The sequence below is a fragment of the Oryzias latipes genome, chromosome 3 (genome assembly GCF_053564925.1).
Source record: "Oryzias latipes strain Hd-rR chromosome 3, Olatipes_Hd-rR_3.1".
Classification (NCBI taxonomy): domain Eukaryota; kingdom Metazoa; phylum Chordata; class Actinopteri; order Beloniformes; family Adrianichthyidae; genus Oryzias; species Oryzias latipes.
In genome coordinates, this window is record NC_136239.1 from 22,350,725 (window position 1) to 22,364,130 (window position 13,406).

Genomic DNA, 13,406 nt, shown 5'->3' on the forward strand with positions numbered 1-13,406 from the left:
GAGCACATGCGCACACTGCAGAGCAGGTGTGGATCTGATGCTGCCCATGAGATGTTCTTCTTTTACCATCTGACATTCAGATGGGGTGGGGGGTTGGGGGGGGGGGGGGTTGTACCAGGGTAACACTGCTTGTGAAGAATGTGTGTGCGTGCAGTTTTTTTGCCTTCATCTAGTTTCCATGAAGCAGCAGTTAAATCCTGAGGTAACACAAATGAACTGTGAGTCTCCAGTTTTCTCAGGCATGATCCGAAACGTGTCATCTGTACCTTATTTTGTGGAGTCTCTTGAAACAGTGATCTAATACTGTTAAAGGCTGCAAATGATTTACCTCTGTTTCAAGCAGCATGGCTAATATGTTGACTTTTAATTTTACAATGGGAATAGATTTAGTTCTAAATACTAATAATGAATTAACACTTTCTGAATAAAGACAAAACAGCGTGTCTGACTGCAATATTTACAAAGAAAAAGAGGAATAAAGGAATGTTGCTTCTTTAAATTGACACAAAAAACAACATTTTTGGGTTTGTCTGTTTTTTTATGTACTTTTTGCTTTCACATGCAAACCTGTGACTATAACACAGTTTAAAAAATCCCTGCCATTTTTGCTGTGGTGCAGAGTAGAGTGGTCAACCTCTGATCGCAAGATTGAAGGTGGCCCGCCTTGTTTGCCCATGTGTCAAAGTGTCCTTGGGCAAGACACTAAACCCCTCACTGCTCCTGCTGGTTAGAGGTTGGCGCCTTGCATGGGAGAGGCACCGTCATAAGTCTGTGAATATGTGTGTGTGTGTATGGGTGAATGGGGCTTGTGACAGTGAGCTTTTAGAGGTAGAAAAGCTCTATAAAAGTACATGCCATTTATCATTTAAAATCTTTTGAAAAGCAACAGATTTTTGCATTAACTGAGTGCCCCATACAAAGTAATTTCACTAACTCCCTCTGCATCTTAGACATGAAAAAGCTCAGAATTAAAATGAAATAGTTACAAAAAATGCAATATACTAAAAGTTGGAAGGTTTTTAAAAACTAATAAAGAAAAAAAGTCCCTTCTGTTCAGCCATTAAAGCTTCATTATTTTTAGGGCCACACTGTTTGCTGGAGCCTTCGACAGCTATAATATCAGAAAAACTGAAACACGGTGACATTCACTCCATCCCACCTACACCAATTTAAAATGATTAGTGCAATTTTGGACTATGAAAAGAAACCTGTTGTTTTAAAGCTTCTTATAAGCATGAGCTAATTCATTCCAAAAATAACATTTGCATAATTAAGTAATCACTATACTTAGGTCTAGCTATTGGTTAAACTTATACAATGACCATAACCACAAGTTGGTGACTGTTAAAATATCAGATGCCATGAAATGGCAAAAATAAATAAATAGAAACAATTTACCCTAGATACATTTTTAGTACACTACAGCCTTTCTTTACACAGTGGATCTTCTTAAAAACAAGAGACAACAAGGAAATCCAGTTCATCCACTTTCTAAACCTGTCTATACCTGATTGGGGTCATGTGGTTCTTGAAGCCTACCCAGCCACTAATGGACAAAGGCGAGGTACATGCTGGACAGTGTGCCAATCCATCATGTAGTCACACAGAGGCATACAGCCATGCACACTCATGTGACAGTTTTAGACTCACCAATTCACCTGTGAAGAATGTTTTTCAACCTGGAGTATGCATGCACTGGAAGAACATGCAAACTCCCCATGGAAAGGACTTAGTTTGGGCCACTGCACCACCATGCAACCACTTATGAAATCATTGTTTCATTAGCCTACCATGCTAGTTTTAATAGATAGCACTATGAAACAATGATGTAACACATCTCTTACAGTAAAACCTTTCCCGGAAATTTGCAACAATTCTAAGATCAAACAACTTTACCTGCTCTTGAGCCCATCTCTGTCTGTCTTCAGGGGAGCGCAGATGTGCCTTGATACCCCTCTGGAGGTCAGGGTTGTTGTGGTGCATGGACGGAAGGTTCAGGGACTTGGGCCGACTGTCATGGCGGTGATGAGGAGGTGGATAAGGGGCTGCCTCAGGCTTAGAGTGAGAGTAGACGCTTGGGGCTGGGTCCTGGGCCAACTCCTCTGGACTTTGGTCAGTGCCGCTGCTTAAGCTCCCCATGCTCATACTCATTTTTACTTCAGCAACTATTTGATCAATGTCTTCCTCAGCCTCTTCCCCCGTTTCCCCTTCGACCACTAAGACTTTACGGCCACTATATGAAGAAACCACCACTGAGTTGCCATTGTCTTCAGGGACATAGTAGTCTCCAGTGTATGCTCGACCATGTCGCTCCTCCTCTTCACCATCCTCGTCGTCCTCTTCCTCATTTGGGTTGTACTCTTCACTTTCTGCATCTTGCTCCTCCTCTTTGTCACCTCCACAGGTGTGTAAGGTGTCTTGCATGTCAGGCTGGTGGTGATAGCGATGGTGGTGGTGATGGTCCAGGATGGGTTCTGGCCGTCCGTTATATATCTGTTCATCTGGGTCTTGTTTCACCACCTCACAGCGAACCTCCCCCTCCTCCTCACACCACTCCTCCACCCTTTGTCTCTCTCGCCCCACCCACTGCTCATGCCTGACCTGGCTCTCCTCCCTCCACTCCTCTTGCACCTCCTCATCTCTGTCTCTCCACCCTTCTGTCACCTCCCCGTGCTCTTCTCTCCATTCATCCCTGACAGCCCCTTCTCCTTCCTCATCTTCCGCCCACTCCTCTTCTTCTCTAACCTCGCCGTCAGCCTCCTCCTGCTCCTCACCCCACTCTTCCACAGCCTCCTGGCATTCATCGGGGTGGGATCTGCTTTGCTGCATGGCACAGCCACCCTTGCATTCTCCCTGGCTGCTGCAATCCATTCCCTCTAGGTAACTGTCGTCCTCTGGACAGTAGCGGATGTAATAGGTCACACCCTCATCCTCCTCTGCCAGTCCTAAAGAGTTTAACAATCATAAACAATTGCTTTTTTTTAGGATTTGTTGCATTTAAATGAAAGTGGCTATCATCACTGTGTATTTTTTTAGCCAACACTTTTCAGCAGAACTGTGTGACTGAACCCTTGAAAACTGACGTCAAACTCACCATCATCATAGTCTTCCTCATCGTCTGAGGAGTTGTTGATGTAGTCAGAGCTGGAGTCATCATCAAGACTATCAGCGCCCCCATGGAAGTCGGCCTCGTCATGATCTTCATGGTTATGTTCGGGCAAGGGCGGGGTTTCTGGATGCTGATTCTTCAGTTCAATGTCAGCATCGTTGTTGCTGTACTGCTTTCCTTCCACCTCTGCATCTTTTTGAGAGGAACTGTGATCCCCTTCCTGGGGCTTCAGAGAGGAATATTGTGCCTTACAGGAATGAGCGGGAGCTTTCAGGTCACATGACTCTTTGTGGTAGTGGAGAGGGCGTTGTCTTGCAGGGAGGGCTTTTAGATCACATGACTCTGCATGACGAGGTGTAGGACAGGAAGCTGGACCTTGAGTGGCCATGCTGCTTCCCCCACAACTCCCCGGCCTTTTCCTTTGAGCCATAATTGGCAGCTTACAAGGCTTGCATTGTTGGTTCCTTTATGCTGTGGGACAGAGGAAGACAAAGGGCACAGATTCAGAGTAACAACAAAGAAAGATGCTTGGATTAACACACCCACATATATTTTTATTCAACAATAATAAATCTAAATAGGAAAACTACTTTATCACAGTGTTACAACCCATTGACCTTGGTCACAAATCGTTTTTACAAACCAGAAGCCCTTTTGCAGATTTATCAAGGACTTCTTCTTAGCCAAAAAAAAAATCAGCTAACATTTCAGTTAAAGGTACATTTAATAAATGACACAGTGTTAGGGATATTCTCAAATTTGCATTAGTTTTTGTTGGCAGCTTATTTGATTCAATACATTTCAGAAAAATGTATAATTTTCATTGGCATTATGGTTATTTGCAGACTGAGTTTGTTAAGTTCACACATGGGACCACCCACATACCAAATTAAAAAAACACGTCCTATAATGCACAAATAGCAACTTCGATAAAATAAAAGAAAATGCAGATTTTAACCCCTCACCTCCCCACCCCCAGAGTTGTCATAAATAGAGAATATTGCAAAACATTTATAATACATTTTTGCAATCAGTCTGTGCCAAAGTTTAATGATGGTGAAAAGTTTACTTTCTGACATAAGTATATACATAGACATCAATGGGATATGCCTCTATGATAACCTTATGCAGATTACTAAAACATGCTCATACTTTGATTTAAGAACACTTAGGACACATCAACTGCAAATGTGCAAAGAATCTGCTTCTCAAGAAGGATGAATAATTTCTCTTTCCTCTTATGGTATCTTTTTTCTTAGCTTGTTTTTTTTTAAAATTGTCCCTTGAAGTGAGGAAGATAAATGTAGTTGCTCTTGCAAAAACCTTCAGATCTTCCTCTGAAATAGATGAAAGAGAGAAAAAAAGGACCAATTCAGTCCAAAAATGTTAAATTATGTGCACTCACCACACAAACTTAAGAGAAAACAGTCAGGTGGCTTTTATAAAACAAATAAATCCTTTACTACACAGGTAACAGCATGGATTTCCAGGATACAGTTTTATCATTGCTGTTGTAGCTGTCCTATAACATCTGAACGGTGTATTGTTGTGCCAGCTCTATGGATTGTCATCTATTTAGTCATCTCCCACTTGTGTCATTCAGTTGCTATCCACAACTACTCCCAGAGGGACCTCGTTGCTGCCTTTCTTTAGGTTGTTATTTTACTGTCGTTGTATTTTTCCATCACCAGTAATAAACTCGTTAGTCTGCCACAGACATAACTCCAACACAAGATTATTGATCACTGAATATCATTAATATTTAAACAACACAAGATTCTCATTATTTAACATTGAATAAAAGCTGTTTTTTTAATCTTCCCAGCATGCACCCCTGTTTAAATCTTCTGTGTTTTGCTTCCCCGTCTTACCTGGATGAGAGATGAAGTACACAGAAATGCCACATTTGTTGAAGGAGAGTTTTCCCCTGCCCACCTTCTTCATGCTTCTCCTCACTTCTCCCTTCCCCCAGTCACTGCAACACAGCATTCACCTCTGTGACTCCACCTTCCCTTTCCCTTCCTCTGTGTTACAGCCCAGCCAGCATACACAATAAGCTTAGCCCCGCCTTAACCAATTCCCTACAGTCAAGAGTTAGGCTTGGTTACTAGGGGCAACCGCATCCCTGGGGACCAATACCCTTTGACCCCTTCTTTTGTTGTTAGAAATTACATTTCTTCCACCATAATAATTATATGTTAAAGTTTAATAAGACATCTTTATTTCCAATATATTTAAAAGTGGTTCACTATAAACAAACCCATTCATCAGGGACATTTTTGCAAGTAAATAGCCAGTTGTTTTTTTCTCTCTATAATTCTTTGTCTGACATGTGTTGGTAGCAATACATGACTGATAATGTCATCATTACAAAGCATAAAAGGCATCGATTCCACCTGTTCAGTGGCGTTCAAATTAATATATAGTAAAATATCAGTTATGTGGTTTACTGCAAATAGTTTTGTAAACTAAGTCTCACCCGTCCTGTTTTAACATTTTGCCTTACACTTTCTATCTTTAATTTAATGTAATGCTGCAATCAATGTTTAATTTTTTGTTATTATTTCTTTGAGTTTCTCTTTATTGCAACATACTAAGATGCCAGAATAAAAAGTGATTTCATTTTACGTAAGGAAAGTGCTTTATCTAAGTTGCTCCTTATTTATTTGTAAAGCCGAAAATGTGTCTACAATTAATTTAGTGATTTTTTTTAAATAAAAGAAGACATTGATGCACAGGCTGAAACTAACTAGGAACACTGATGTACAATTATATAAAACCATAAAGAAAAAAAATCATTTAAAAGTTGTTGTTTGTTTAGAATTCTGTTTTGTTTTTCTTGTTTTGCTACAGGCAGACTTTTCGCTTCAAGTTGACATGCAAAGTGTAACACTTTTTAAAAAAATTGTCAGGTCACCAACTGTGCCAATAGTCTCAATGGTGTCTCACAGGTAGCTCATTTCAACTTACAACAGCAGAACTTCAAGCAGAGTTATGAAAAGAAGTAGCACCACAGTGTTTTCTTCATAATTTATGTGCGTTGGTTTGCAATTTCCCATTCTCTTTGTTGAGCTGCAAAGCAAAGATGAGAAAAATAGATGGCTCTAACAATACAGCAGCAAATATGCTTCTGAAAACAGCCTGTTTTGCTCTTAGATCAACTAGGTTCTTAGTGAAACAGCACAGTGGTAATCATATGGAAATTTATACAATTTCAATTTTCTGCAAGCAGCAACTGTGGATGTCTGCTGTCGCTGAAAGCCTCCTGAATTATCAATGTCTAAAATATCTAGTTATAGCTCTTTTACAATATGATAAAAATTGTTGTGGTGGAAAGCTCTGTGTTTAAGTAAAAATTTGCATGTAAGAAGGGAAATACAGAAGAAATACCTTTCTTTTCATGCCACACTCAGGTTTTCATTGCTTTTCTGACATGAATAACATGTTAGATACATCTGGTAAATTTGGCTGACTCTAGCCTTTAATTCCCCTAGATTTTTTTTTAACCCTTGTGCTATCCTAGGCATTTAAACATTGGGAGTCGGGTCATCTAGACCCACTAGACAGTGTGTTGAACCTTTTTCCTTCAATGATTTGTGATCTTCACTGGTGTCCATGGATTACATGACATCTTTCCACCTTTATCCACCTTTGTCTTGGTAGGGAGAACACGTCAATGCAAGGGTGGGGTCATCTAAGATAGCACAAGGGTTAAGGAATAGAATGTTCTAACATTTGTTGTTACTGTCTGCTTACAACTGCCTTCGGTTTCAATAATCATATCCAAATAATGCAAGATATTGGATTCGGACTCTATTCGAGAACTAATAGTAAGGGTTAAGAGCTTTAATTGGTTTGATGGTTTTTGCATTTTTTGTGTTACTCCTTAAAACAATCACATTTCTGAATTGGTCATTTACAGCATTAGGGTTAAAAACTACATTTGACCAAACATGCGTGGTCGAGTGCGTTCTCACCAAAAATGAAATCATGCATTGGGGCATCAAAGTTTAAATCATTGGTGAGAGATTTGAGCATATGGCCTTGCGCGATTCAAGAGTGGAGGCGCAAAAGTCAGAACTTGAATAATTACGTTGTGTAAAACAATCAAGAACTCGACTTGGGTTATTTGAATCTAATATTTACTATGAAACATTTTCTTTTGTATTACTTTAAAGTAAATTTTAAATGAATAATAATTGAATTGTTAATATTTTGTTGTGCTTGGACTTTTGTTGACCTTCTAGAATGACAGGGAAATTGATAGCTTACTGAAAAGGGGCAGAATCACTTTTTCTTTCTAAATTCAAGCTCATCTAAATGAACAGATGGGTGAACCTTAATTAAATTGTTGCTAAATTGTAGATGAATTAATTGAAATGGCTCCCTCCTTCTCTAGAGTGTTGTGAGGACTGTAGAGATGCAACAGACACCTGTGTTGATACAAAATATTAAGCAGAAAATGTAAAGTGTTTTGTTTGTTTTTTTACAATTTGGCTTTCAATTTTTGCCCCCAGGACACAAAGACTGTAATGCCTAGAAACTGAACTCCCAATCAACCGATTGGCAAATGGCTGGTCAGGCCTCCGATCAACAATCCACATAGTATTGAGTTGAAGTTTATCACCTGAATTTATGTCAGTACATAAGCTTTATCTTAGGCAAAGTGTGTGTGTTTGTATCAATTAAATCTAAGCTTGCCATATAAAAACATCTGACACCTATTGAATTTTATAAATTTCTTGATCAGAAAGGACATCAGCATCTCCTAGGAGGTGATATGATGGCGTACAAGAGGAATTATCGCAAAAAATATTACTCAGGTGTTAGATTTATTTGTACAAAAAAGGGTCATGTCTATTATTTCATAGTTTCTAATATTTCAGGGTATATACATCTTTTGTAAATCAAAAATTACTCAATTTTTTTTTTTCATAAAAGCCCACCCTTGAGTGTTAAACATTAGGCTGTAACAAAGATTTCTTACATTTAAAAAAGAGTGAATCAGCTCTTATGAATTAATCAAATGTTTCTGTTTGCAGCCCTATACAATATCAAAAAAGGGTTTTCACATTGAAAAGTCTCTTGCAGATGAAGTCATCCATTAGAAATACAAGAGGGCATGCAACAATGACGGCGAGACATTCAATTCTGAGACCCCCATGCCCATAACTTTCTGTGATCCATGAAATAACTGCTCCTATGACTCATTCATCATCGTAACCAGGGTCAGGTCTGATCGCGTGATCTTGTCAACATTTAACTGTTGACATTAAACTGCCCTTATAACACTTCCACATCACTGAACAAATGTTGACAAACAGTGTGCAAGTAAATAAAGAGCAGGAACATCAGAAGGAGGCAGAGCGAGAACATGAGTCCCTTCTCATGCTTCTCATTAAGATTCCGCATTGGTTCCATTCACAGTCTCCCACTCACTTTGAGTTGACAACAAGAGGGACATGTTACAGCCGGGCAGGAAGGGAAAGCAGAGGCTTGGTGAGCAGCAGGAATAAATCGGGAGCACATAACGCAATCCTTCACCAATCTGACTGCCAATGTCCGTTACGGCACTTCTGGCCCTTCACCACAGACACACCCTCCTCCCTCACTCTTGACTGTTACTATGGCAACCCCTTTGTTTTTTTTGTTTTTTTAGCTTAGCTCCAAGGGGGACTGGCTGAGGCAATTATCAAACAACTCTGCACAGACCAAACACACATGCAAACACACATCATGCTAATATTTTCACTGTTCTAATACGGTTCTTCTGTTGTTTATCTAAATGGATTTTTTCTACACAACCAGCATTACAAATGATTCACAGGAAACAAAAATAAAATATTTAAAAATGGATTGCAATTGTAATTAGAAAGGGGAACAATTTCCAATTAGAAAAAAATAAATTCACATCAAGATCTACCTGCCAAATTCATTACCTTTTTAATGTAATGAGTTTAATGTAATAGTTTCAAGAGTTTGTATCTAGAATCCATAAAAACAAATTTAAAATGTTTCTACAACACTGAGCTGACTGAAGAAGAAGATTATTAACAGTAAGATTCATCAAAATTACATTTGTTTGTGGAGATCCACAGAGAGCACATTCCTCAAAACTAATAAGAATCTCCTCAAGCTCATCAGTGCTCTGTGTTGAGTGCTAATCATCAAAGGCTGGCGTTCAGTAATTCCGATCAGTTGGTGACTTTGGTTAATAAAAGTCAACGAAAGTGTTCTTTTGTTTTATGCATGTCAGAACCTTTTCAACTGAGAGAATAAAATACTGAAAATATAGTTTCACCAAGCCAACAGTACGACACATTTTGATTTGTTCAGCTTATTTTCTTGATTGGTATCTTTGGGGACTTTTTGTGCTAGCCAGTGGGAGATATATTGAGTGGTCTTGCCATGCCATTCAAGTGCATTGAGGTGGTACTCAAATATAATGGGAAAACGAAAAAAACTAAGCCGAAAAATGGCAAGTCGAGTTGAAGGAGCTAATGGAAATGTAGCTTTAGTCTGTACTCCAGAAACTCAGTTTTTCCAATGTTTTACCCTTGTGCTATCCTTGGCACTTTACCATTGGGAGTTGGGTCATCTAGACCCCACAAGACAGTGCCCTAAACCTTTGTTCTTCATTGATTTGTGATCTTCACTGGTGTCCATGGATTCCATGAAATCTTTCCACCTTTATCCACCTTTGTCATGGTAGGGATAACATGTCGATGTAAGGGTGGGGTCATAGGATAGCACAAGGGTTATGAAAACACTTTGTGGCACCACTAAGTGTTAAGTAGGCAAATACACACTGGTAATAATAATATAAAATAGATTGGATACAATGATTGAAGAGGCTGAGATTTACTTCTTGTGCAAAATTGAAAAATGTATTTAAACCAAAATAATAAAAAAGGAAAAGTATAAAAAAGTTTGTGCATTAAATTACAACATGAAATAATTCATTACCAACTTTCAGAATACTGGAAGGTACAACTGGGCACCTAAGTTGTCTGAGGACCAGGTGACAAACAGGGCAAAGATGGCCTAGATTTTTTAAAAAGAACACCAAACACAGCAAAAGATTGCCTGGCAACAAGCCCCGCATGAAGAGAGCTAAGTACAGCTAAACAGCCCCAGAGGGAGACTAATACTGGGGCAATTTCACATGGTTTAGCTGAAGCTGTCAACAAGGTTTGATAACTGATGAAAGGGAGTAAATGAAAAAAAATAAAAAAAGACAGATAGAGAAGAAGGGAGCATGCATTCAAATACCTAAAGTTTTCATGAATATGTAAATGTAGGGACTTGGGGGAACAAATGTCAAGAGAATAGGACTCAAAATACAAAATTTGGATGAAGGATCTTTAAAGAGAAAACTAGAGAATTGGCCGATGTGATGAAAAGGAGAAAGGTAAAGATCTTGTGTGTTCAAGACCAGATGGAGAGGGGGCTAGGTTATAGATTGGGAGAAGGTTCAGACTGTTTTATCATGGTGTGGGTGAAAAGAGGAAAAGGTACCAGTGAAACTTAAAGAGAAGTTGGCTAACAATGTTGTGAAGAGTGTCAGTTAGGGTGATGAGTCTGAAGCAGGAAGTTGAAGGTGTGATGGTGAATTTTGTCAGTGGTCATGTCTTCCTCTATTATGTGAATCAGAGGAAAAGGAAAGATTATGGAGGGAGATGGATGAGATTCAAGGTACCCCTAGAAGGGAGAGAATGATGATGATTGAGGCAGACTTTGATGGGCATGTAGGTGAGGTAAACAGAGGTTACCAGGAAGTAAGTTTGGGGTTTGGGGTTCAGAACAATGAATGAAGAAGGACAGATAGTGGTGGACTTTGCTGAAAATATGGTTACAGATAAAAGTGGAAGAAGGAGGGCACAAGTTGATTACATTTTGTACAAGTGTTGTAAAACATTGGGACCCTGAGAGGACAAAATAAAGAAAACAGGAGTACAGAGAAATCCTGTGCACTGTGGTGAATGTGGCAAAGACAACCAAAGGGAGTTTAAGAATTTGCAATTCAGTAGAGGTCGTTCAAAACATTTTAGCAAGGCAGAGAAACCAGTATGAAAATATGTTGTTTTGTTATGTTGTGACTTCCTCTCTGTTTGCATTTAACATAATAATTTAATTAATAATTTAATATAATAATGGAATAATTTGATTGGTAGATTTTTTTTTTTATCTACCAGCCAACTTGGCTGGTTTGTCAAAAATTAGATTTTGGTCACTGGAGTTGTGACTCAAACTTGGAGCATCAAACCACATGCAGCTTCACATGCTGCACAATCCGCTTCAAGGCTGTTGCTTCCGAAAATCCTGAGCCGAGTGCATTTTAGTATTTCTCTTTATGAGATGCTCAAGCTAGTGGTAGCTCACAAAACATCTGCTGCATTGTTCTGCAAACATTTTTACAGCTTGTATTTAGTTAGGTTAATTTCCAAAGGAAATGTTAAAATAAATTAAATTCCTTATATTTTGCTGAGAAAAATGACAAATACTGGGCTGTCCATTTTGTTCTGATGGCAGACACCTAAAATACCTTGTGGGTTCTGTCATTTATGGTGACATTTTCTAAAGAAGAAATGCTGATTTGTAATGCATGTCTCTTTGCTTGACTTATTTTATTATCGTTGGACAGGTTAAAATTGCAGCATGGCCCCATCTTAAGTTTCCAATCAATCATTGTTTGCCTGTGTGAAAAAAGAGATCTTTTGGTGTAACCAACCATGTCTGCACCACCTAAAAATGGTTTGCCACTACCTGTGCTGCTGAGCTTTGAATGAGTTTTTGTTTCTGTGTTTTGACTGGCTACTTGACAGCCCTGAGACAGCAGCTGTTCAGGAACGGGCTTGGTCTTGGCATGAAAAATGAATGCACAAAAATTGGTTTCCATTATCATCACAGACCAATGCTGAAATGACATTCTGCTTATCAGAGAGCGCCTAAATATTCATATGTACTTGCCGGTTATACCAGTCAGACGATCTCTGTCTGTTGACAGGGAATCTGTGGTTCAGTGCACCAGTGTGCTTGAATGAGTGTGGTGTGTGAATAGTGTGTGAATTTGCACCCTTCTATCCGTAAAAATCCCACATCAATCCTCTCAAAGCAGCCAGTTTCAGCAGAGTGTTGCACCGCTCAGCATCTTTTATGCTTAACTGAACCCAAAGGGAGTATGTATAGTAAAGATGGAAGAATGAAACCTGTCCGCTTCCAATCTGCCTTCAAGCATACATACTCCATGATTACAAAGTTGATATACATACATGAGTTACTTTTTTTGATCCATAAAGGTATATTAGAGGGGTATGGGAATATCTCAAGTTATGGAATTTGACAAGACAAACACAGGAGCATGTGGAGTTTGACAGAAAGGATGAGCTCACTATGTAATAATGTATGATTCAAAGCTATTTTAGGAAAGTGGGCTTTAAAACCAAGATTTCTTTGGGGAAATCTTCCAGAAATCCCTGTATGAAAACTGTGCCAAAATCCAAAACGGGCAGTTTGTAATAAAAAATAATTGAGGCAAAGTACTCTACACTAAAAATCTGGGGTGGAAAAGTATAATTTTTAGCAATTTTTCATCCCTTTTTTACATCTTCTTATATGCATTATGACTCACATGATGACCCCTAAAGAACACTTAAAATGCTTAGGTTTTTTGGAACGTTTTCTCTGTGAATAAGAGATATCTTCTATTATCTTCCCATTAAATTAAGTTTACATTGTGTTTTGCAATGTAATTTTTTAATTTATCTAAGCTGATCTGTGTCTCCTGATTGAACAAGTAACATCATGCTTACATTTGAAGCAAAGATTTTGCAAGCACATTTTTTTAAGATGTTGTTCCAGTTGATGGTCTTTCTGCTACATTAGTGCAAACAAAATCTTAATCGGTGTAATAGCAGCACTTTTACTTACTACAGGTCAGATCAGGGGAACATTTAAATGATGCAGGGATGGCTGTGAGTAGTTCTTTTTGCCTCAGTCACTTCAGGATGGTGTGCTGACTACTAATTTCACAGTCTCCAGGGAGCCAGCTAGAGATAATATGAGACCGGAAAGACAGGGAACCGTCAGACAAGGATGGCCAGCAGCAACACTGATCTCATGATAACAGGAATCTGGATTACTGCAGCTCTCAGTTAAATCCCTTTACATAACAATGATCAGTATGTAGCCTTTTAGCATGACTATAAATTAGCACTGCAAGCATTGGCATTATGCGGTGCAGTACAGTATAGTTGTGGAGGCTCATCTGTTAAGGTATACTTTCTAGATTCATAAT

General features: G+C 38.9%; 1 protein-coding gene across 6 annotated transcripts in view; it reads right to left on the reverse strand.

Annotated features, from left to right (window-relative positions):
- apba2b (amyloid beta (A4) precursor protein-binding, family A, member 2b) overlaps positions 1–13,406 on the reverse strand; it is a 53,487-nt gene that overhangs the window by 26,856 nt on the left and 13,225 nt on the right. For 3 of the 6 annotated variants that reach the window (XM_020713654.3, XM_011489564.4, XM_020713649.3), the window contains exons 2-3: positions 3,095–3,580; positions 1,897–2,945 (exon numbers count right to left, since the gene is read on the reverse strand). In XM_020713654.3, the coding sequence (XP_020569313.1) occupies positions 1,897–2,945; positions 3,095–3,539 (1,494 nt within the window). In that variant the 5' untranslated portion in view covers positions 3,540–3,580. Of the gene's footprint in view, positions 1–1,896; positions 2,946–3,094; positions 3,581–4,980; positions 5,085–8,548; positions 8,701–13,406 lie in introns of those variants that run through there. The other 3 variants (XM_078944442.1, XM_011489571.4, XM_078944441.1) reach the window with 2 other exon arrangements.